This window comes from Misgurnus anguillicaudatus, chromosome 24 (genome assembly GCF_027580225.2).
Source record: "Misgurnus anguillicaudatus chromosome 24, ASM2758022v2, whole genome shotgun sequence".
NCBI lineage: Eukaryota > Metazoa > Chordata > Actinopteri > Cypriniformes > Cobitidae > Misgurnus > Misgurnus anguillicaudatus.
Window position 1 is genome coordinate 8,995,788 of NC_073360.2, and position 23,757 is coordinate 9,019,544.

Sequence of the window (23,757 nt, forward strand, 5' to 3'; positions counted from 1 at the left end):
CAGAGACAAAATCCGCTTCTTGTGGGAGGGGCAAGGGCTATGCGGTTGTCTGTTTGCAAGATGACTGATGTTGTATTTGGTAACCTTACTATAGGGGGAAAATAAACGGCGCGGGTCGATAAACGTCACGTGACTCAAATCTGAAGTTTGTATTACAACTTACCAGGGTGCCCAAAGTCCTCACTGACACTCTTCCAAGCGAGGTCCTTTTTATTCCTGTTTCCTCTATAGAAATAAGAACTTGTGTTGTATAGCTCCGGGTGACTGCTCACGGACAATATCAAGAGTTGGTTGAGTGAGTGACTCCGGGCGGGGCTACCACCACAGCAGGAAGCAGGCTCCTGATTGGTTAACGCGGCATGAAATTCCGCCAAAATTAAAATTTTTCAACTCGGGCGTCAGCCGCAAATTTGCGTGAACGTAAAATGCACAAAAAGCACCATTCGCGCGTACCGTGTACAACGCTCAATTTGCGCGAGCTTCATGCTCGAATGAGGCGGAAACGCGTCTTCCGCAGCGAACGCCTCTTCCGTGACGGCGCATTCACACGGGGTGTAAGCGTTAACGCTTAACGGAAGGCTTGTCTGAAGCGTGGCCAACAGCCAATCACAGTGGCCGCTACACATGCTCCGTTCTTCCATAAACGTAATTTGCTGGCTCTGTCGAGGTAATTTGCCTAAGGCGATCTGATTGGCTGACGCACGCATTGCCGCTTGAAAAGTTGAGAAATGTTCAACTTCTGCCGTGAGCAACAGCACTGACGCTGCGCCGACGGATCCACAATTCAGTTCGGCAACGCATGACGTCACCCATTAAAAGTGAATGGAAAGCGTTAACGCTGACGCCCCGTGTGAATGCGTCGTAACGCGGGACCTCCTGACACGCGTCAATGCGTCTTTACATTGACTTAACATTGAAATCACTCGCGCTTCACGCGTAAAACTACACAAGTCACCTCTCACTGGTCACGCGCAGTTCAGAAATCTGAACTTTTGCTGCTGTTTTAAATAAGCACCCAAATACTGCATGAAAAAAACTTTATTAAATGTACTCTTATTCCTGCTAATAATTTTACATAGATTTAGGCAGTGTTTAAATGTAACAGCATTCTGTGAGTTTACTATAGAGGCAGGCCTGTTGAAGAATAATGTGCAAAAGGGCAAATAGAAAGGCGTTGAGACTCATTTGAGGACACTTCTGTAGGCCAGTGAAGACAGATGTGGACAGCAATGGTCTGGTATCTGTCGGTGCAAGCAAAAATCAGCCCTTATCATTATGCAGGTTGCTAGGGTGTTCTGGTTAGATGCTACATAGCTGTTGGGGTGCTCTGGTTATTTGCTAGAGACCTGTCAGGTAATCTGGTTAGATGCTAGAGAGATGTGGGGTTCTTTTGTTAGTTGTTTTAGAGCTGTAAGGGTGCTCTGGTTATTTGCTAGGGACCTGTCAGGGTGATCTGATTAGTTGGTAGAGAACTGATATGGTGCTCTGGTTAGTTGCTAGAGAGCTGGTTCAGTGGCAGATTTAAGCACGGGCGACATGGGCAGCTGGCCATGGCGGCATTTGGCAGGGGGCGACTGCAAAATCTCAGTCGCACGACTTAGATTTTTACAGTTAACCTTTTTAAGACTATAATACAATTTGGACAGGATTAGTTTTACATAGGGAGTTGGGGTAAACCCATTTTTTTTATCAGAGCTTCTCATTGTTTTAGTCCCTTCCAAATGCTCCATGTCAGTAATCATTATGGACAATGTCAGTGTAAACTTGTGGTGACTTCTACCTTCTGTAAAAAGGTCTGGATAAATTACCTCAGATAATACTCATTTTAATACAATACTGACATTGTATTCAGTATAAAGAAATATTCAGTTGTGTTCTAGGCGGTGGAACAACTCAGTGGCAAGTTAGTTCCTGCATACCACTACACAGACTTTTAAAACCACTTCTCAGAGGTAACAAACTTTTTCTTAAACTGACGTTCTCCCAAACCAAATTAAACAGAGTGATTCATCCCTGGTCCAACTTTGAGGTTTCTCGTGTTTGCACATGTAATATCAAAGAGCAAGCCACTGAATGCTTTACTGAGATTTATAATCATGTGTGAATTGACCATCAATGTTAAAGACGTCCTGTGGTAAAATAACATTACATCTACTCCTGTAAAACTAATCCCGTCCGAATAGGGCTTATGAGTGTGTGCCCTGCCGAAGCTCCAGATGTTCAACTTTATGCGGCGCTGCACAGATTTACATAATCATCCATCATTTTATCATCATAAGTTCCATATAATTGTTTATTTGTACTATTATAGAAGAGAAAATTTCGAGTCTAAGCCATCAGGTGGACATGTTAGAAAGTAGAATAAGGAGAAACGTGAGATGTATGTATGAAATCATGTCACTCATTATAAGTATAATATGCATATTGTGAAATATATTAAATAAATATCACTTATATTAGGCTATGTCGGATCATATGCAATTACACAGAGCAACAATATTTGTTGTCCATCTAGTTTACACTGGGTAAAATTAATTGTATACTTATTATAATAATGTATAGCTGAAAATTTTCAACCACACTAATCTAATTTGGTTGTAATTAACATATTAGAAAAGTTATCAAGTTATTGATTTGGTTAACTTTCAAAGTTTGATACATTGTGCATAATGACATGCATATTTGGTTATAATTTAATTAGGTTACATTTTATTTATCAGAATTGTTAGACTGTATTTTCTGTGCACATTTACAGGCTCTTAACAAGAAGATTCAGTGCTATTTTTATTTAAGAAAAGTCAAGGTTTAGGAATGTTTAGAATTTAGTGAAAATAAATAATTTTCTGTGCTTTTTATTTAGTGCTTGTTTGTTTGAAATAATTATTTAAATAGCTTTAAAAAAACTGGTGTTGAGTTGGAGGCTCTGAAGGGGGTGAATCGCCTAGGGCGCCACACAAGCTAGAACCGCTATTGCTCTGATTAGGTACTATAGAGCTGTCAGGGTACTTTGGTTAATTGGGGGAGAGTTGGTAGAGTGCTTTGGTTAGTTGCTAGAAAACTCGTGGGGTGCTCTGGTTAGTTGCTAGAGAGCTGGCAGGGTGCTTTGGTTAGTAGCTAAAGAGCTGGCACTGTGCTCTGGTTAGTTGCTAGATAAGTTTAAATGTAGTTTTCATACTGAGGTTGTTGGAATACCTGAACACCCAGTCTGGACAGATAACGGTTGCGCAGGCCAAATGGAGACAGAGGTTTCAGATGATCTTGATCATCCTGTGACTGCTGCTGGCGGCGAAGACGTTGAGCATCCCTGTCGATTAACACCCAGTATAGTATAATAAAAAAAGATACATCAAACAAAACAAGACAATAAACAACAATTGATCTCCATCCGTAAAACAGATCTGTATTATTTTGGCAAATGACAGCATTTTAACAGAAACACACTTATAGATTTAGAAAGAACAACATTTCTCTGTATATGCTGCCCTGCAGCTAACAGAATCAAAAAAGATCTACGGTATTTTCAACAAGATCTTTGAGATAAAAAATGTATAACAGTTTTTAAGCAGTTTCAAACGAAAATCTTTGTTTACTGGCTGATAAAATGACATTAAAATATACAAAAATACAAAAAAGAATAAGTATATATAGTTGTTTTAGAGGCAAAGCAAGTCATTATATTTTTTAAAAAGTAGATCAATTTCAGCACTAATAATTCATGCACAATAAGTCAAGAACTGTTAAGTAGCCAAATTTAATGTTTTCACATTATTTGCAAAAACTGTTTCTGGAGTATAAAATCATTCAAGTAATGCAAGTGTGCAAAAAACACTTAAAACATTTAAAAACAGTTGATAAGTGCAAAAAATAAACCATAAAATCCCAACAGAGAGGAGATGAATAGTGAAGAAGAGTATTGTTTTGATCAAGTGGCTGATTCTGACTCTAAAACTATGAATTCATTCATTATCAGTGGTTATGAAATACCCTACCAAAGCTGTGATAGGACAATCCTCAAGAGCTGTGATGAGAGTTAACTGTACATATTTACTATTAAACATTTATCAATACTTCATTAACAGATGAAGTAAATGAAAGTCCACCTGCTTGTCTGTTTATCTCAGTAACTGAGGTTTGTTTAGAGCAGGGGTGCCCAACCCTGCTCCTGGAGGGCCACCGTCCCGCAGACCCTCAGCTCCAACCCAGCTCCAACACACCTGTCTGTAATTATCAAGCAACCCTGAACACCTTGATTAGCTGCTTCAGCTGTGTTTGATTGGGGTTGGAGCTAAAATCTGCAGGACAGCAGCCCTCCAGGAACAGGGCTGGACAACCCTGGTTTAGAGGAACGCTGTGTGAACTGACATGCTAGTTCAAATCTGGTGAATCTGCTGTGAGCTCTTATCTTATTCCAGTTTGATCCCACGGGAATTCTGAACTATTTTTTTAAGTGACTAATTTGATTATGAATTTGTACAATGTAAAAGCAGTGTTCTAGATTTTGAAAATAAAAATCCAACGCTAAAGCCCCGTCCCTAAACCCAACGTTTAAGTAAAACAGGCTCTCTATCATCAACAATGGTATTGAACTCTGTAATATTCACATGTTGAATATATCATGCAGAAAATCTAAACAGATTATTGATGGGTAAAGTATACGTGTTGGCTGTAGACACAAACATCTCTGTGATCTCTGAAGGACATCGCTTATCCTGTGTGTAGCTACGTTTAACTTTATATAGCAGGTAAAATAAGTTTTGAACACGTCACCATTTTTCTCAGTTAACATATTTCTAAAGGTGTTATTGTCATGAAATTTTCACCAATGTTGGTAACAACCCATGCAATAGATGTCCTTATGGACATCTATGGTATGATTTCTTTGCATGTGACGATTGTATGGGTTGTTATCAACATGAAGGATGAAAATTTTGAAATATATTTACTAAAAAAAATGGTGACGTGTTCAATACTTTTTTACCCGTTTTATATGCAGTAACTTTACAGACTTTTGTCTGTAAATAAAATGGGGTTGATAAGAGAGCTCCGGAGGCCCAGAATCAGTTCAGTTCTTTAGTGATGTGAGATGATTCAGATGTTTTATCTGAAGTGCTCAGTGATGTGTGATAGAAGAGAGAAGAGAAGGTGATGAAGTCCCGTGATGAAGGACGCCAGTCAGGTGCTCAGAGAAGAGAAGAAGAGAAGAAGCTTCACCTGAAATACATCAGCACATGTTCAGACACATGAAACACAACACAGATGAGAAGGAAGAAAGATCACACGACTACGAGAGTGATGCTTTGCTTATACTACAGTTCGACCGCACAAGTGTGCAAATAAATCAAAAACAATGTTTTGAATGTCATAACTGATTTTACAGGCAGAGTTTTAATTTCATGTAACAACAGCATGAAGATCGTGAGACCGAATGCAATCTTAAAAGTAGGCTTGTTTAACGTGCGGGCCATACTTCAAATCAAGAGTTTCCACACAGACATATTAAGTAGCGGACCGCAAATTTGTTAAAAATGCGTTTTTTCGCTTACGGCCATACCACCCTGAGCACGCCCGATCTCGGAAGCTAAGCATAATTGGGCCTGGTTAGTACTTGGATGGGAGAATGTGATTTTTCGTTCCACTGTCCTACTTTTCAATTGCTTTTCTATGTAAACAGGCACTAGAGGTATGTGTCTAAACGTTGTACGTATGTTTTGGGTCTTTTGCAGCGCACAAGTGCTGAGTTTTAATACACCTTGTGAAATTAAAAGAATTTCAACTTTTGAGGGCAGTGCTGATCTGGACAATGTCAGGTCCAGAATAGTGGACCAATCAGGAAACCCTAGAGGTGGGACAAGCGTTGCACGGTTTTGTTTACAGCAGCAAGTTGGCATTGGAATTTCCATTACTCCCTAATGTTTTATTCTATTTTGTTTTAATTTATTTCATATAAATCAACCCGTTGTTTTTACGGTTTACAAATGTTTATGCTTACAAATGTTAATTATAAACAAAAAGTAATTTTACGTTTTACATTTATCCCCAACTGTACCAAAACTGAACAGTGACAGGGTATCTGCACATTTTTTAACAGCAAATTTAATGACTTTTAAGACCTTTTTAAGTCCTCTAAAATAAAAATGTAAGACTTTATCATAAAAAACAGGAAAATGTTCAGCGCGACACGACACAGCATAGCACGGCACAGCTCGCCTGAGCCACGACACATCACAGGGAAACAACAACTTTTATACTAAGTGCTAATTCGCCTAACAATTCTGACATGGTTGACTGTGTATGTAAAAATCTGCCTTTAAGGTACTTCAGTTAATTTATAAATTCTGGCCCCTCTTAGCATTTTAAAAAAGACATGGAGGACAGCCCAGAACATTACAAAATAGTGGTGTGACGGATCACAAAACTCATGGTTCAGATCAGAATAAAAGGGGTTTTTAGAGCTACAGAAAAGGATTTTCTCTTTGTCTTAGGTTGTTTGATTAACATTAATGACACAGACTTAAGTAGGTTAATTGAGTTATATTGTATTTTAACACAACTTAATTATATTTTTACATATAATCTGTTTTGTTGTCGGACATGGATATTAGGGCTCTCAAGTTTTACCAAAAGTTTGGAGTGAGATTTCAGGAGAGGGGTATTTGTGACCCCTCGGCCCCACCCAATTCTCAAGTTTTTGCTAACTGTTTAATTTTACCTAATGTTTAGTAAACAAACCGTTAATGGGCCCAATTGAATTTCATATTATACTTTATCCTACTATGGAAGTGAATGGGGCTCATTAAAGGTTTGATTACAAACATTCCTAAAAATATCTTCCTTTGTGTTTTTTAGAACAAAAAAATGTATACAGGTTTGTAAAAACGTGAGAGTGAGAAAATGATGACAGTATTGTTATTTTTGGTTGAACTATCCCTTTAAAGTGCCCTATTTTCACAAAATAGTTTTGTACATAATACAAAGTTTATACTTTAGTACTTAAGATAATCTTAAAAACATCTAAGTGTCGTTATCAGTGTTATTTTGAGATTACATTAATATGAACTGAAATGCATTTAACATATCTCGTATGACAAAAATGTACCACTTGAAGTTAACGTGTACTCATCTTTCATACAAAGATGGGTTCAAATTTATTTCAAGTGGTACCTAAATACATTTTTAAATTACATTTTAGCATATTTCATATTAATGTACTAAAGAACAAAAAATGTAGGCTATATTAAGTACAACATTAGTACATGAAAATAGAGCACTTTAAGTGGATTATAGAATTGTACTCTTTTAACTTGAGCTTACTGTACACATACAGTATTGCAGAACATTTAATGATGAAAGGGCAATAATAATGAAATGCATCTCTATTACATTTTATATATTTCAGGAAGCCTCTAGTACTTTCCTTAATTTCAGGTAACTAAAGCTTCTGGTTGCAAAGATGTTGGAGTTTTTGACTGAATCAATAATAATTTAGCACGAATTTGGCTTTATTCCCCAATATTAGCTTTCATTGTCTTTGATCAAAGGCAAGGATTTCGTCCAGGAATCGTAAAATCAAAATGCTTAAAAAGTGGGTTATATCTACCGCATTCATCGGATCTTGCTCATCCAACTTCCACTCCGTTAAATCCATGTTAGTAATGAACGTGCTAGCAGCGGGATAACATCACCAGAAACAACTTCTCGTTTATGTTTGATTGCCTAATAGGATGCATTGTGTGAACGACTTCATTAGGCGCTGCAAAAAAAAAAAAAGTGGATGACATCAGAGTAACGCGAGAGCGATTTGAAATCAGCCTCCTTCGCAAGATTTCTCGCGGTACCCTGATGTCATCTGCGTGTCGGTTTTGTGGCGCTCGAAGGAAGCAGCTAAACTCGACAGAACTGCCATGCGCCTCGTCCATTTATTGAATATAGCAGGACAATTTATCTCTTACTTCTCAGCGTGATAAATACAAGGTGTGGCCTGTGAGTGTCTGAACTGACTGAAATGCGTGTGTCTCACGGTCAATGCGTGAGACTTGAGAGCCTGTGTAAATAAATAGGGTTACTGACAAAAAAATAGTGACTAAACACGACCCAATAAGTTAACACGACCCTCGTGTTTAATCCAACTACATTACTTACTGCTTAAATCCTGATTTATAGCTAAACGCTTCTGACAATATCACCATATATTTACATTTAAGAACTGATATAACATTACGAGGTGATTTTGGCTACATTACCTGTGTGTCTCATGCAGTGCAGAGCTTTACCGTTGCTCTTCTCGTCTTGTTGTGTTATAAGCGCTTTTAAAAGTAAAAGTATTATTGTAGATCGCGTATATATAAAATATGAGAGAATAAACACTTTTAATTCCTTCCCCCACGTGCCATGTGTGAGGTGCTACACGACGCAGCATGAGAGAGGCGCCGCTGAGCGCTCGAAACAATGAATTAAGCCGTTTTAATACTAAAATATTACAATTATACTACTACAAATACATATAGAAAATCTATGAAATATAACAATGTATGGGAAACACTGGATGAAGAGTCTGACATGAAATTTAAGACCTTCTTAGTGGAAATTCCAGATTTTAAGACATTTTAAGACCTTAAAAATCGAAAATTTTATTTAAGACGTTTTAAGACTTTTTAAGGACCCGCGGGGACCCTGTGTGACTTAAAAACCGAGGTACGTACCTAACCATGATTTTGTGCATTACATCTATAGTCTAAACTAATAGCTGATGGAAATAAGTGCACTATTACGGTGCATGCACACTGCCAGCGACTAGCAACAGCAGAACAATGTGATCTCGTTCATTTCAATGAAAGCTTGGTGACATGACCCTTGGTGACAGGAAGTGGGCTTGTCCAGCTACGTGACAAAGTTGAGAACAGTTCAACTTCATGCAAATGAGAAGTGACTTTCAGGAGTGACTACCAATGAGAGTGAAGCAGTAGTGTTTATGTCATTTGTCTCTCGTCGTCATTTACTGACAGGACAGTTATTTGCTTATAGCTGGTCAACTTGAATTAAGAATGCCTTCTTACAATCTCATTGTAGAGATAAGCGACACACAGTACCAAAGTGGCTGGTGGTGTGCATGCAGTTAGGGTGCAGACCCCCATTAAACAGGGTTAAAATGATGCACTGTCACTTATACAGCCGAAACAGTAGAGAAGAGCAGTGTTGGCCATCACGTTTGATTGATGCATTTGTTCTGGTTTATCATAGTAATTGTGCTCTTGTTTTAAGTGTCTGTGACATTAATAAACACAGTTTGCGTCCGAAAACTAAGGCCTTGCTGCCTCATGAGTAGGGTTGCAAAGCTTGGGAATTTTGGAATATTCCAAGTTGGAAACTTAAGCAATTAAAGGAAATTATTTGTACATTTTGGGTAATTTATACAAACTGCGTCACATACAAACATTAGCTTCCTCAACATCTGACTGAATCTGTCTGCTACAAATCCTATATTTTCCATGTAATTTCCATGGAAAGTTTCCAAAACTTCCAGAATTTTGCCACACTGCTCATGAGGTAATGACTTCGGCGACATTAAAGGTGGAAAAGAGGATGTTTGTTTAATACATTTTTGCAATGTTACCTGAAACTGTCTTTACTAAATGATAAAAGACTATTTATTAGGCGCACTGAAAGTAATAAAATTAATATATGTCATCTGTGCATAAGGTAGGGCCTTATAAACATCAGCCAATCGTTGATGCAATCATCGCAATCGTCATTGGCCCTCTGGGTTGTCAATCACTGCCATTACGTTTCTTGGGAGAGACGTGCGCGCTCCAGTAACGTTACACGAGTGACGCATGCGCATAGCGCATGAAACTCCGTCTTAAGTTTCGGTTTGTTTTCATTTTCGCTCCTGCTTTCCTCCTCGAATCTGCACCATGGAAGAGAAGAAACCCGAAGGAGGACGCAAAAGAAAGAGTTTTTAAGTCGCTGAGAAGAGGAGAAAATTGTCAGAAGAATGTTATCTAACCAGAGTCGTTATTGGAGAAACATTTCAACACTGGAGAGCAATGAAGGAACAGAGAGGTGTCAGACGCGCAGGTTGCAAAAATTCTCTATGACAGGTAATAGTGATTATTCTTTCTTTTTGGAATAATTATTGTTGTACTGTTATTCAGGTATATCGACGTTGTTCTTGTACTGTAGTTGTAAGTGACCAGGCTGCTACACGCTAGTTGAAATGGGAGTAGCGTCGACTGATCTAACGTCTTATGTGTTTATTATCATATCATTTCACATAATGAATCCACTGACGCAACACAGCATATGCCAGTGGTAAACAAACACTCGTGTTCAAATACTCGTGCACGAGTTATGGAAGGCGTTTCCTAGAAATGAGCTGTAAGGAGGGAGGCTGTTCTTGCGCATGCGCTTATTTAAAAAACTCAGTAACGGTCTTTGGATTCTCAGTCGGCGGAAACATCCTCTTTTGCGCCTTTAAGGCAGCTTTGGGAAATGCAATCGGACAGCCTTTATAGCCAGCGTAATGAAATTCTGTTTTAAATATAAACAGAGAGCGACTTTGTGACAACTAACCCATGTTTGAAAACTACAATACTAATTTCTTGCTAGAAATGAAATTAGAAGTTGTAAAAAGTGAATATATAACTTTATTTGCACTACATTTATGCTCCAGACGCTTCTTGACCGCCATTTCATTTTTTTACTTCAACTCAACCAGGCTTGACCAATTACATTCCCCACGGATAGAATTGTGGGACAAGACGATGAAGCTATCTCAGGAGACAGGAAGTAAACCTAACATTGGATTTGGACGTGCCTTGATGCCTTTCTGCCTTGGAAAGGCATTTCAGAGCTTTCAGAGCATTTGTGCAGCTGAATGTGTGAGTGGTGGCAGCTTTTCCAGTCAAAAATGCCTCCGTTAACTAGGGGTGTAAATCGGCGCCTTCATGACGATTCAATCCGATTCCGATTTCTTAGGTCAACGATTCGATTCTTTTCGATTCTTCAGAATTCCCCGTGATCCGATTCGATCCGATTCAATTCTAGATATTTTTTAGGGCTGTCAAAAGATGAAAAATGTTAAATTAGGGTAAATTTAGAACAGATAAAAAATTTTAAAGTTTTTAATGCTCCAATCAACATGGATTTGGACAAATATTTATGCTATATGCAAATGTATGTTTACAACAGCCTGTTTACATTTTCAACAGAACCATCAGTCATAGTTTTATATTTAATTTTCCTTTAGAAGACCTTATTCTTTCTCCATTTCTGTTTGCTGCTGCATCATTTGTGACCTGTGCTTGCAAATTGAGTTGGGATGAGCAAATTTTCTTAAATTAGTTAACATTTAACAAACATTTAAAGCAACACATTTTTTACCTTTAAATAATGTCTCTAAAATTATTTTAGTGATAGAACAACTTTTAACTGGACAAATTGTACTGTTGCTGCAACCTGCGCAGCCTCCTAGCTGCTACAAGCACACTCTGAAAGTGGCGGTGGAGGGTAGAGCACACAGCCCCGCCCCTCCCTCTGCCTGCAGAAGAGTGTCTGATACCAGGCACTGTTGCGCTTTTCAACCACATGGGGGAGCTGTAAGTCATTTTTACATGGAAACTACATAGTGTTGCTTTAACATTAAAAAACTTCAAAACAATGCATGATTTGTTGGAATCTGACAAAACATGACAGAACTACACCTGTTCACGCAAAGCAAAAACAATATCACTATGTGTTAAATTTATGGTTTTTTGTATTGTTTTAATCTGACATTAAGACAGACCACTTTAAGATGTAGACTAATGCAAGGGTTTAATATAGCCTAATGTTACACAACAGATACTTTTCCTCAACAGTTAACAAAACATTCACTTCAGATATAACAGATTATATGTCATACCTGCGTGAATTCTTGTCAAAACAGATTTTTTTTAAACTGTAATTTTAAATGTCTATATCAGGGTCACGCACTCGCGCGTTTGTGTGCATGCGCGTCAGACGACAGCGTCTGGAAGATTGCTTTTGAGTCACTCTTAATAACTCTTTTAACATCAATCAGGTCCAAAACTTTATCTCTTTTAATAATTATTTTAACATCAAGCAATGTATTTTCTGTAATTTCTGCATGCTTTAAAAACGAAACCGAAAGTGAATGAAGACGCATCTTTGCTTTAGATTATGGATTTGGGACAGTATACACTTCTCATGAAACGTACAGATAAGGATTATTTTAGATGTTTAATGACCATTTAGACAGCATTGGATTCGCTAGACGAGAGCTTAATGTTCTTATTTTTATGAAAACTTCCTACTCATCGAGACAGCGCGGGTCACTTGCTGCGTCTCAATTCATCCAGCTGTGGGCTAGACAAAGGCTCAAACAGAAATTGCGTGTTGCGCTTACGGTTCCATCGCTTTTAAAAGACTTTGCAATGTGTGTGAACAACAGACTGTGAAACTTTAATAACGCGTGTGAAGCGGTGTGACATAGAAGATAACAATGAGGTTAGTGAGCGCCACGCGCAGCTTAATAGTTGGTTGTACGCATATGTCTGAGCGAATGCTGAAAATAGACAGGCGAGCAGACAGGCGGCAAAATAAACACATTAATAATCGATCCTCTTGCGGACGCATCGATGCATCGAATCGGCGCCTGTATAATCGATGCATCGATACGAATCGATTAATCTTTACACCCCTACCGTTAACGTTTCTCAAATGACCACTGGCAGAATAATACAAACCGTGAAGCGGTTTCCATGATAATACTGAGGGGATATTACATGGCTTAAAAAGTTTCTCAGCCAATCAGATTCAAAAACCAGAAATAAGTGTTATATAATACTGAATCTGACACATTTTGGGCCAAAAACTTGTTAAGAATTCTGAGTAGACCATACAGAAAACAAATTAAAAAAGACACTTTTGAGAGAGATTTTCAAGTGTGACTCTGTCTGTGGTGATTAGTGAAGTGAGATTGAACTGTATACTCACTCAGCTTTAGTACGTTGAGCTCTTGACGAAGCAGACAGATTCAGTTCTCCATCTGATAAACAACACAAGTCAAGGTAAATACTGGATCTGACTCATGAAATCATTTATTAACACTGACTCACCACTGACATTACCTTTATAAGAATTATACAGATACAACAAGACCACAGCGATCAAAGCCACTGCAAAATAAAACGGAGAGAAAACATCAGACCACCATATAAAGCATCATCACATCACATGTGTGACACCTATTTAATACACAATCATCACATCTACATTAGAATAAAACATCACAGGAATCTCTCATTTCAAACCTGTGCTTTTTATTTCATTCAGATTTCTAACAACATACAGATTTACTGGCTTCTTTCTTCCATCAGAAAGTATAGACCTATGACAAATATACAAAACCAGTGGTCCAGTAAAGAGATCTATCCCACTGCATATTTGTTGGTGGAATACCGGGGGATATATAACCCTTATATAACCCTTTAAACAGGTATTTAACTGCATTGGGTCTTGGTGAAACAGCAGTATGGTGGAATCACTTAAACTGTTAAATCAGATGAAGGAGAAATAAAGTGTGTTTATGTTCTGATGTCTTTAGAGAGATTTTTTTAATTTATCCTTTTGGAAAATTATTCTCCTACATACAGTACGTCTGCTACATTTATATAAAAGACAATTTAATATTAATAATATTATTATTAATATTTAATATTAAAAGCCCCCTATTATGGCCTTTTTACAATAGAAATATAAGTCTTTGCCTGGTATGTTTTAGTAAAGTTTCAGCTCAAAATACCCCACAGATCATTCATTATAGCATGTCCAAAATGCCCCTATTTTGGTGGGAGCAAAAAGGTTTTAATGTCTGTACCTTTAAATGCAAATGAGCTACAGCTCCTTACTTTCTTACAAACAGACAGTGAGTGCTTTCAGTTAAAATAGATCTGTTTAGTACAGTCTGATACAATAGTATCTAGTGGAGAGAGAACAACTCCCTGAAGGTGGAAACTATGATAATGCAGGACTGTCAGTGACCTCACATTGATAAGAGAATCAAAACGACATGTCTAATGAGACTGCTTTCGTTTAATGGGGATTAACAAACAAGAAGCAGGTTGATTTTTTTATTGTACGGTAGTTTTGTTCACACACATTTATGTCCGAACACCTTGTAAAAGTGGATTTTGCATAATAGGTGCACTTTAACAAGATGCGTCACTGGTATTGATATGCATGGGGGAGATCGCAACAGTCAGAATGCCCCCTCTAGCCCCGCCTCCCAGTAAAAATAGCCAATTGCCAAACGTTAAAAAAAGGAATCCTTTGAAAGATAGACTTTGCACATGCGCAGAATCGACAGGTCTCATTTTAACAAGACCTGGAGGCGTTGCAAATATGGTGGTGCAGTGACGCACGCGACTTCCTTAAAATGACTTTAATGCCGTTTCATACTCACAACACACGCAGGCAATGAAGAAAACCTCGAGGAAGAGATATCCTCTGGTATCTAAGATAGTTCCTGCGGCCATCGAGATGAGAGCCAGACCCAAGTTCTGTATAGACTGCATACTACACCATTCACAAAAGCAAGAACAATTCAAGAACATCGTTATATCTAAGTTAAACCTATAACTGAATACTATAGGTCTGTTCATCTTTAAGATGTACACTAATAACAGTAATGCATTATTTAATCATCTTATAACACATCTGCTGTATCAAACCTTTCAATATTTCACACTTACAATCCATATGCAGTTCCCAGCTGATGTTCTGGTACGACAAATGCCACCATAGGCCAAAGTGCACAGGCCAGAAGAGAATAGGACAAACCTAAGATAGACTTTAACACAAACATTAGTCAATACAGTTGTGTTAAAACACACAATACTGAAGATATAACTGCACTCTACAAATAGATTATCCTCAGTTCACATCTCTTCTAATGATCTTGATTTTTGATTAGTTTTCATTAAGTAATCATTTTATAACAAGTGCACAAGTCCACTCTTTATCATGCCAATCATCCCACTGATATACTGTAGTTTAGTATGAGGTTACCATAGCAATCCAGGGGTTCCAGAGGGTAAAGGCCAACATGACGTGAGAGAAGAGTGTGGTGACTACAGCCAACAGAACCCACATGATGTTCCGGCCCGTCTTATCAACCACAAAACCCAACAAAGGTGAAGCAGGGGCTGAGATGATATACACTACACTGCAATTTTACAAAGTTAAACAAAAGCTGTGTCTTAAATATACATTTATTCATGAATATCAGCTGATGTTACTCACATCTCAAATTTGTCTTCCGCCATTTTCAGTACCTGAAGTCTATTTTTACATATAGCTATTTTTACAACACTAAACTATTAGCTATTTTTACAACACTAAGAAGGTTCGACACAACATGATACTTTGCTCAAAGTATCACCTGGATCTCTACACGTGAACTCGAGCATTGAGAACATTGTTTGTGTACACAGAGTTTACTAAAAAGAAGGTTTTAAACAACTGACTTTGTCTGTTTTGGCATCCGCTCGCCGCCATCTTGCCAGTCAAGATGTATCGATCTCCGAATGCAACGTAAGGAGGGAGGAGAGTAAAGATGGATAACTCCTAAAGCATAGTTCCAAATAAATGCAAAGAAAATTTGTTGTTTTGTCGCAAGTGAAAAACAATATTAACCTTCTAGTTGAAAAAGGAGCCTCATATGAGATTCATTTATACGCATTGGGAAATCGATTCTTTATGTCTGGCAAAGATGGCGAGCAGACACCATAACAGCCAAAGTCAGTTATACAAAACATTCTTTTAAGTAAACTCTGTGTACACAAACAATGTTCTCAATGCTCGCGTCCATGTGTAGAGATCCAGGTGATACTTCGAGCAAAGTTTTAATGTTGTAAAAATAGTGTTAGCAGCGGACAGCGGCTGGAAGAACGCATCAGGGATCAAGTAGGCATCACACCCTAACCAAGATATTTTTTTACAGTAGCGTTTCTTTTCATGACAGTCGATGTGCGAAATGTTGTCATTTCCCGTATCCGTAAGAATCAGACAGTAAAAGATAAGAAATCCGTAAATCGCAGCAAGCTAGCCAATGCTTGTCAGTAGCCTACTGGTACTCGGTAGGTACTCAAGATGGCGGCAGGCAACTGGAATGACGTAAAATGTATAGGATATTCATCTATAGGTGAGAAACCCCAAATCTCCTAAACATTTACTGAGAGAAAAATGAATATGGTCTGGAGTCAGATTTAAACACAGTCAGGTGATCTAGAGTCAAAACTGAATGCGGTCATTAGGGCTGGGACGATTAATCACGATTCATACTCATACTGTCTTCTGAAAAAGTCTGATGAACAGCGAAATAAATATGATTATAGGCATTTTGTGGAGCTGCGTGTGTAATGGTTCATCTATTGAGTTTCTGCACAAGAGCGCCCTCTGGTTTTTGGATGTAGCGGCATTTCACATGAATTCATTGAGAAGCATAGCAAGCAGAATCGCACAATTAATCATCCCAGCCATGCGATATGCAGACAGATTCAAACGCGGTCTAAATACAAGAGATTAATAGTTTGTTCCAATTTAAATAAGCCAACATGTGTGTGTACCTGTTAATGGCTCTGGCCTGGACAGGAGTGAAACTGAACTTCTCTATGAAGAAGACTCTGTAAGTGAAAATAAAACAAACATGACCTAAACTGTGTTGCACATTACATTTTTATATTATTCCTCCATCTCATGACAAAGATAGTCAGAAATAGTCTGGTAAATGCGTGTGTGCGTGCGTACTCACTGGCCGAGTCCAATAAATGGAAAGATGGCCACGTAATATCCCACACATATGATGAAGATAAGCCATAAAGAAAGCGGAAAATCCTTTACATCTGTAAGCTTGATCACTTCTCCTAAATAACAAGCAAAACAGCAAATGTTTGGGTTATACACATAGACTGTAAAAAAAGATGGACGTAGTGTCTGTGACGGTTTCTGAAGATCGTTATTGAAGCTTAAAGTAGGCGGTGTCTGCCATCGGCATCTTGGCGCGCTTTACCGTGCATCATTCGCGGACATCCGGAAATGGGTAAAAAGGCGGGACGTGGGTAAAGCTGAGGTGACTGGTTGCTGAAACCACGCCCGCCTAGCTCGACTAATGACAGCAGTAGCTGTTCAACCGTCACTCAAGTGGCCACGCCCTTAAATATGCTGAACTTTAAAGCTCCCGTTCTGTCTGTGCTTTTGAAGCGTTGATTGTGTTTATAGTGGGAAATATAACATGTGTTCATGCTTCACGTGTAAAAAACGCGGTATTTTTCACACAATTTACTTATCTGTAAAGCACTGTTTTCACTGTCCTCAAAACAGGCTGATGTCTTCCTTGTTATGTGAAGTCCCTCCTTCAGAAATACGTATCAAGTTCTGATTCTGTAGTTTGTTTAGTGTGTTGTGATTCGATAGCAGCTTAGCTTAGCAGAGCCGTTTGAGCCAAAGCTGGTGACTGACGTATTCATGTGGGCGGAGTTTAGTCAACGAACTGTTTTACTGACGTCATTAAAGCAGGAAATAGAGGGCTGCCAATTCGTTGTAGGCTTTTAAAGAGGAATTTTATTGAAGAAAATATATCGCCTGGGAGTGAACTTTGATCTTTATCATTTTACAGGAATTATTTATGCTATTATAGCAACATTACACACTAACTAGGGTTTAAAAAATGGTATCAGGAAGAACGTGACCTTTAAGGCTAAATATAATTTAAACGGATGAGTTACAAAAAAATTCACCCCCTCACAGTTGTCATGAAGGGCAGAATTAGCTATAAAGACTAAAAACTATTTTTGTACCAGGCTGTAAACATATTATCTTCTGCTGTAAGTTGGCCATTTTAACATGGAGGTCTATGGGAATTGACTCTCTTTTGGAGCATGCCTCTAGCGGCCAGTCGATGAATTGCAGTTTAAATCACTTCCGTATTGGCTTCATCAGAGAGATCTGAAGGTTGCCCCTCGGTTATACACAGCACAATGTCATATTGCTGTATGCTGAATAAAATACAGTGCATGTTTGTAAGATCTGGATGAGCTGTATGTTCTCCGGTTTTTCCTTGCTCCTTGTGAAGAATCCTCTCTGCTCTTCTGTCCAGGAAACCCAGAACCAGTGAACATATGAGTGAGAAGAGACACGTGGACGCCGCTGTCCCATCACAAATGATAAATGATATTAAACACATGACATCACACTATATTAAAGAGTGAAGTGTATGTCTGAAGCTCATCCACTCACAACCGAGCTTCTGAACTTCTCAAGTTTGAAACTACCCAGAATTACACAAACTGATCTATTAAACACAAATAATAAATCTACATGTGCTCTCATGGTACACACATCATATCAAATAGTAATACTGCTTTGATAAACACAACAGTACTGAATGATCACCAAATGGATAGATTACATGAAAATGGATAGATTACATAAAAAGATCAAATTCCGAATATACATTTGCAATCCTTTCACTTTAAGATCCATGTTCACCCAGACACTAAACTCTCATCTGAAAGTGTACTGTGAGAGGGAAATGAGATTTAAGAGATAAGCAGAAGCAAAATGAAACAATAAGAGAAGTGAAAAACTCAACACTGTATAAAGAGCTGAGTGCCTAAATGACAGAAGAAGTGTCTAGTTTCAAAACACATGATATGATCTTTGCTTTGACACTTCAATGACTGATCTCAACTAACATTATATGGACTCTTGTAGCAAACATGAAGAGTCTTATAAGAGCTGTCTGGATCACATTTCACCCCCCAAAAATAAATAAGAGCATTTTCTTACAGATCATGAGTGTTATTCCCAGTGTGGTGTATCCGGCTGAGCCCACCATCATCTGAATACGACTGTATACCCAACCAATGACATTCATGTTTACTGTACTGCCCTGAAACACACAAGGGGGGGGGGGGGTTATGATACTGTACAATGACAACTTCAGATCTTCACACATACATATGTGACACTGGACCACAAAACCTATGGGTCAATTTTGAAAATAAACAGAAAACAGATAAGCCCCCTATTGATGTACGGTTTAACTTAGGATAGGACAATATTTGCCCGACATACAATTATTTGAGGGTGAAACAAATAAAAATTCTAAATATTGAGAAAATCACCTTTAAAGTTCTCTTAATGAAGTCATTAGCCTCTTTCACACCGTAATTCTGGTAAATTACCATGAATTTGCCAGAATTAATTTACCAGTAAATACAAAAATGTGATGTTCACACATGCAGTGCCATTCTGTCTTTTTACCAGTAAGACATCATTCACACATCAGTATCAAAATACCGGTAAACTCGGAGAGAAAGCGGAAGTTACCTGTTCCGTGCGGCCGGCGAGCTCAGTGTTGTATTTGTAAGCAATGGAAGGTTATCAACTCTCCGTGTTTAGTTGTTTTCACATCTGTGGCAAACGCTGACGGTCGCGTCCGTGACCAAACAATATTGCGTCAGGCGACGCCAAACGGAACCTGAGTTTGCACATTAGGCTTCACAGAGAATGTACTAAGAACGTCGACAATTCGGCAAATAGATGGTAAGCTGTTTTAAACAACTTTGGTGAAGAAATGTGGATGTTAACTTCAGGTGTGCTCGACTTTTAAGCAGCATGTGTGCAGAAACGTCCGTAACAGTGCGGGGGTTATCGCTTCACCTGTATTAAAACGTTATGATTGTCCCGAAGCTGCCAGCGCGGTCTGACGTCATCCGTTCTATATTTTTCGTTCACACATAGCGCTTACCGGTAAATTACTGGTAATCTCTCTTACTGGTTAATTGGCAGCACTGATTTACCGGAAAGATTCTGTTCACACATGACATGTTAACTGCAATTTCCCAGTAAATTACCAGTAAAGACTGTATGTGTGAAAGGGACTATTATCAACTGCATCCACTCACAAAAAGAAAGTTTGATATATTTACTCTATGGTAGGACATTTACAAAATATCTCCATGAAACATGATCTTGACATAACCTAATGGTTTTTGACATAAATAAATTGATAATTTTGACCCATGCAATCTATTTTTGGCTATTGCTAAAAATGAATAGTTTGGTTCCAAAACGCAATAAATCCATTTTGACTAATTTCAGTAAAACGTGTTTTCTATACCAAGAAAGTGACAAGATGAAAACCACTATTTTCCATAATTTTTAAAAAGATTTATTATAAAAACGAATATTTTTTTTAAAAAATGCTCTAAATCTATTGAATCAATATATAAATGTGCATTCATCTTTGCCATGTTATATTCTTTAGTTGGCTAGTGGTATACACTGATTAAAAAAATAAACATTAACGACATTAACCAAAACACTTACTTTTAAAAAACTAAGAACACAGGCATTGCTGCGGTTATACTTGGGACATCATTGGTTAACATTTTTCACAGCGATCAGCTGTAAAAAAAATGTTGGTCCTTCTCGATTTTCGTTGGCTTCGCGTAAAATAATGTGAAGTTTTTCATAAGATCCCCTGGGGTCAATGTGTTAGCATGACGGAAGCTTGATGCTGTCGGGGGAACAAGCAAACGGCTTCCGAGTGCCTCTCGCGTAAATTATTAGATGTTGATGGCTTACGTTTAATTCCCGTCACAGAAAACCACCACAGGTTCATCAATGCCATCAAAAGTATTATTTTGTTTTTGTTTGTTTGTTCATCACGAATTACAAGATGAGGAAAACTAAGATTCTGTGTATTCCACGCGCCGCCATTGTTTATTTACAATGTATGGAATGGCGCGCTGTAATTTGTGGAGCGGATTTATTGCACTCTGCAGAAAAGGTGGAGTGGCGTTTATTGCGTTTTGGGAAAAAAGATGACAGAATAACACGGCGGAAAATGTATTTGCGTAAAATTAAGAATTTACTTTTAAATACTGACCTGATATAATACTGATTTTGGCAGTAACTAATTATTTTTTTAAATGCCGTTTATCCCGTTTTGGAACCAAACTCTTCAAATATATCCGTTCGACTTAAGGATTTGTGGTCCAAGGATACACATAATAAATATAACAGAGTTACTCATATGGCTTTAGACTGACATGAGGGTTAGGAAATGACAGAATTTTCATTTTTGGGTGAACTATCCCTTTAATACTTGTATAGTGGATTTATTTATCCGTTTTTTTTTCATGTGAGGAATTGTGAGAGAGTTAAAGGCTCATTTTAGTTGTGCGTACGTCCTACAGTGTAGCAACGACGGCGTAGGGATAGTGTCGGTTTTCATATATACTTCTGCGTCGTCGATGTGCAAACACGCATGCAGACTGCTGGTAGGCAATATCCACACGTGTAACCGCAAGTGTTAGCATTTTATCAGCTCCTTTACATTTTAAAAGACACACCCAAAAACGGCACATTTTGCTCAGGCCTACAAAATGGCAATTTTGGCATGCTATAATTAATTATCTGTGGGGTGTTTTGAGATAAAACTTCACATACGGACTCTGGGAACACCATAGACTTATTTTACATCTTTAAAAATTTCGTCATATGACCCCTTTAAGGGCCAGATTTACTAACAGCTTGCGCAAACCATCATTTTGGCGTTAAATAACGACTGAACTTACTAAAGACACGCAGTAGATATGTAGCCCTGAAAATGTGTTATTTTTGCGACCTTATTGCATATGCATTTGTAGAAGTTTTCCTTTAAGATGCAACATTAATTGAAGGAGAGTATTTAAATTTAGTTTGTCAGAGGAACATACTTTTTGTTTTAAATATCGGAGAAAAAAGGAGGAGAAATCACGAGAAGTCGTCAAATCAGGCGTTTCAAAACTTCTTTTAAACCTTCATCTTTCATCCCCCGGTTTTTCATAGTGTAGCCTACTTTTACTTTGTTAGCTGGAATTTCACACTCCGCATTTTCATTACGATGTCCGGGCAAGGTCGCTTATTTGCGACCCTGTACTAATTTTTACAATGCTTTCCTCACAAAAATCAATCTTATGTAAGTGACTGGACAAACAAGAGACATTTTTATTAAAAGTAAATAAGATCAAAGCAAAATATTAATCTTTTTGCGTACCCCCTGGAAACTCTTCACATACCCCCTTGGTTGGGAGTCACTGTTCTAGTGGACCAATCACAATGCTTGCGATCCGCATAGAACTGAAGCGCTGTTAAAATTTTGGCAAGGTGCACGTCAGGCTACGCACAGGCCACGGATAACCTACGGTGTAGAACTTACGCACGACTCTAAGTTGGGCTTTAGATGTACCTAAGCTACTGTGCAATCATACTGACCCACCTGTTTTACAAGTGAAAAGTCAAATGAGTGTGATTTTACATAAACAGTAGTTTATTGCAGTAATATACACACATTCACCACTACTAATTTTCTTACCAGTCTGGCCATGCTGAGCTGAAGACCGAACACCAGGTTGAGCTCTTTGCCTTTAAACCAGTTAACTGCATATGTGTTCTGTGCCACAGCCAATGACTCTCCACCAATACTGAGAGAGATATAAACATACAGAAAATCAGGCCCGCTTTCATTCATAAACAGATTTGACCAACAGACGCATCTTACCCAAAAACAAAGCGTCCGACCTCCATCAGCCAGAAATGATTGACCAGTGCACCAGCAGCAAATATGATCTGTACAACATCAGAGAACAGACATTCAATAGCTGATCACAGTCACAAATCAATAAAGCCTGCAGGATTACTGCAGACCAGTGGTTACTTAAACTTTTCTGCATGTAGGACGCATCCCTTTGCGCCCCCCCCACAAAGAAAATTGTACCCGTGTGTCATAACCCACCTGTCCTAATAACACAAATGATGCAAAGATTATCGTTCCCCACCTGAAAACAATGTAAACATTGTGTTATACCTTCATCAAGCATTATCAGAGAGCTGCAGACGTGAATTTGAATTCGTATGAAACTTTGTTTTGGACCCACCTGATGCCAAAGACCCTGTCCAGCAGAAACCCACCAAGAAAACACAGAACCACGTTTGGCCACGAGTACCACGCATACAACTGCATGAAAGAAGCTGTGTTCAGATTCATATCCTGAGAGAGAGAGAAAAAAACTTCAGAGTTCAGGGTGATATCCAGAACACACACACACCACTCTCAAACAGTGTCAACATTACGGTCACATGACACAATAGTAAAAGTTCCTACAGAGTTTGAACCTGTCAGCATCTCAGCTCATGACCCAGCAGACATACAGACAGACAGACAAACCTGTATGACTTGAGTTTGAAGAGCAGCCGGGTTGTCATAGCAAAAATAACTTCCTGTAAGATAAAAAAAAGAAATCAGTGCATGGCACAGTAAATAAATCAGTAGGTGATCAGTAACTCGGTACATGACTGTATATCTCACCGAAGCCCAGGAAACACATGAAGCACAGAACCACGATCCGGTGCAGCAGGTGACGCGGATCACACAGCGGGCTCATGCTCTCCACCACACCTTCATCATCTTCATCGTCATCTTCATTCAGAAGAGACCGGTGCTCGCGCGACGCAGCCATTTCACAAACACCCGGTCATATGACTGTCATGTGACAGCTTCTGGTCACGCGACAACAAACAGCGACCATAGGTTTGTTCGACTTCCTGCGGCGCCGCAAGAACCGACAGCCGGACGACGTCAAAGTTCCGCGAGAGCGATTAAAAGCAAACTTTTTTTTTTATTGAATAAATGAACAACAGATATCAACA

At 38.5% G+C, this 23,757-nt stretch overlaps 1 protein-coding gene across 2 annotated transcripts; it reads right to left on the reverse strand.

Moving 5' to 3' along the window:
• Positions 1-1,023: 1,023 nt before the first annotated feature.
• On the reverse strand, positions 1,024-23,671 carry mfsd1 (major facilitator superfamily domain containing 1). Of its 2 annotated transcripts, XM_073862582.1 has the most exons (17): positions 23,417-23,671; positions 23,276-23,328; positions 22,986-23,098; positions 22,844-22,886; positions 22,610-22,677; positions 22,424-22,532; positions 18,847-18,949; positions 18,101-18,204; positions 16,811-16,917; positions 16,626-16,682; positions 15,067-15,223; positions 14,751-14,848; positions 14,462-14,574; positions 13,128-13,175; positions 12,994-13,045; positions 3,193-3,304; positions 1,024-1,241 (listed from the first exon to the last, which is right to left on the reverse strand). In XM_073862582.1, the coding sequence occupies exons 1-17, from the start codon at positions 23,565-23,567 to the stop codon at positions 1,182-1,184; spliced, it is 1,548 nt and encodes a 515-aa protein (XP_073718683.1). In that variant the 5' UTR covers positions 23,568-23,671; the 3' UTR covers positions 1,024-1,181. The 2 variants fall into 2 exon arrangements, with proteins under 2 accessions (XP_073718683.1, XP_073718684.1); XM_073862583.1 differs by lacking the exons at positions 1,024-1,241; positions 3,193-3,304 and adding an exon at positions 3,379-5,211 and having other exon boundaries at positions 23,417-23,664.
• Between the last annotated feature and the right edge of the window lie 86 nt (positions 23,672-23,757).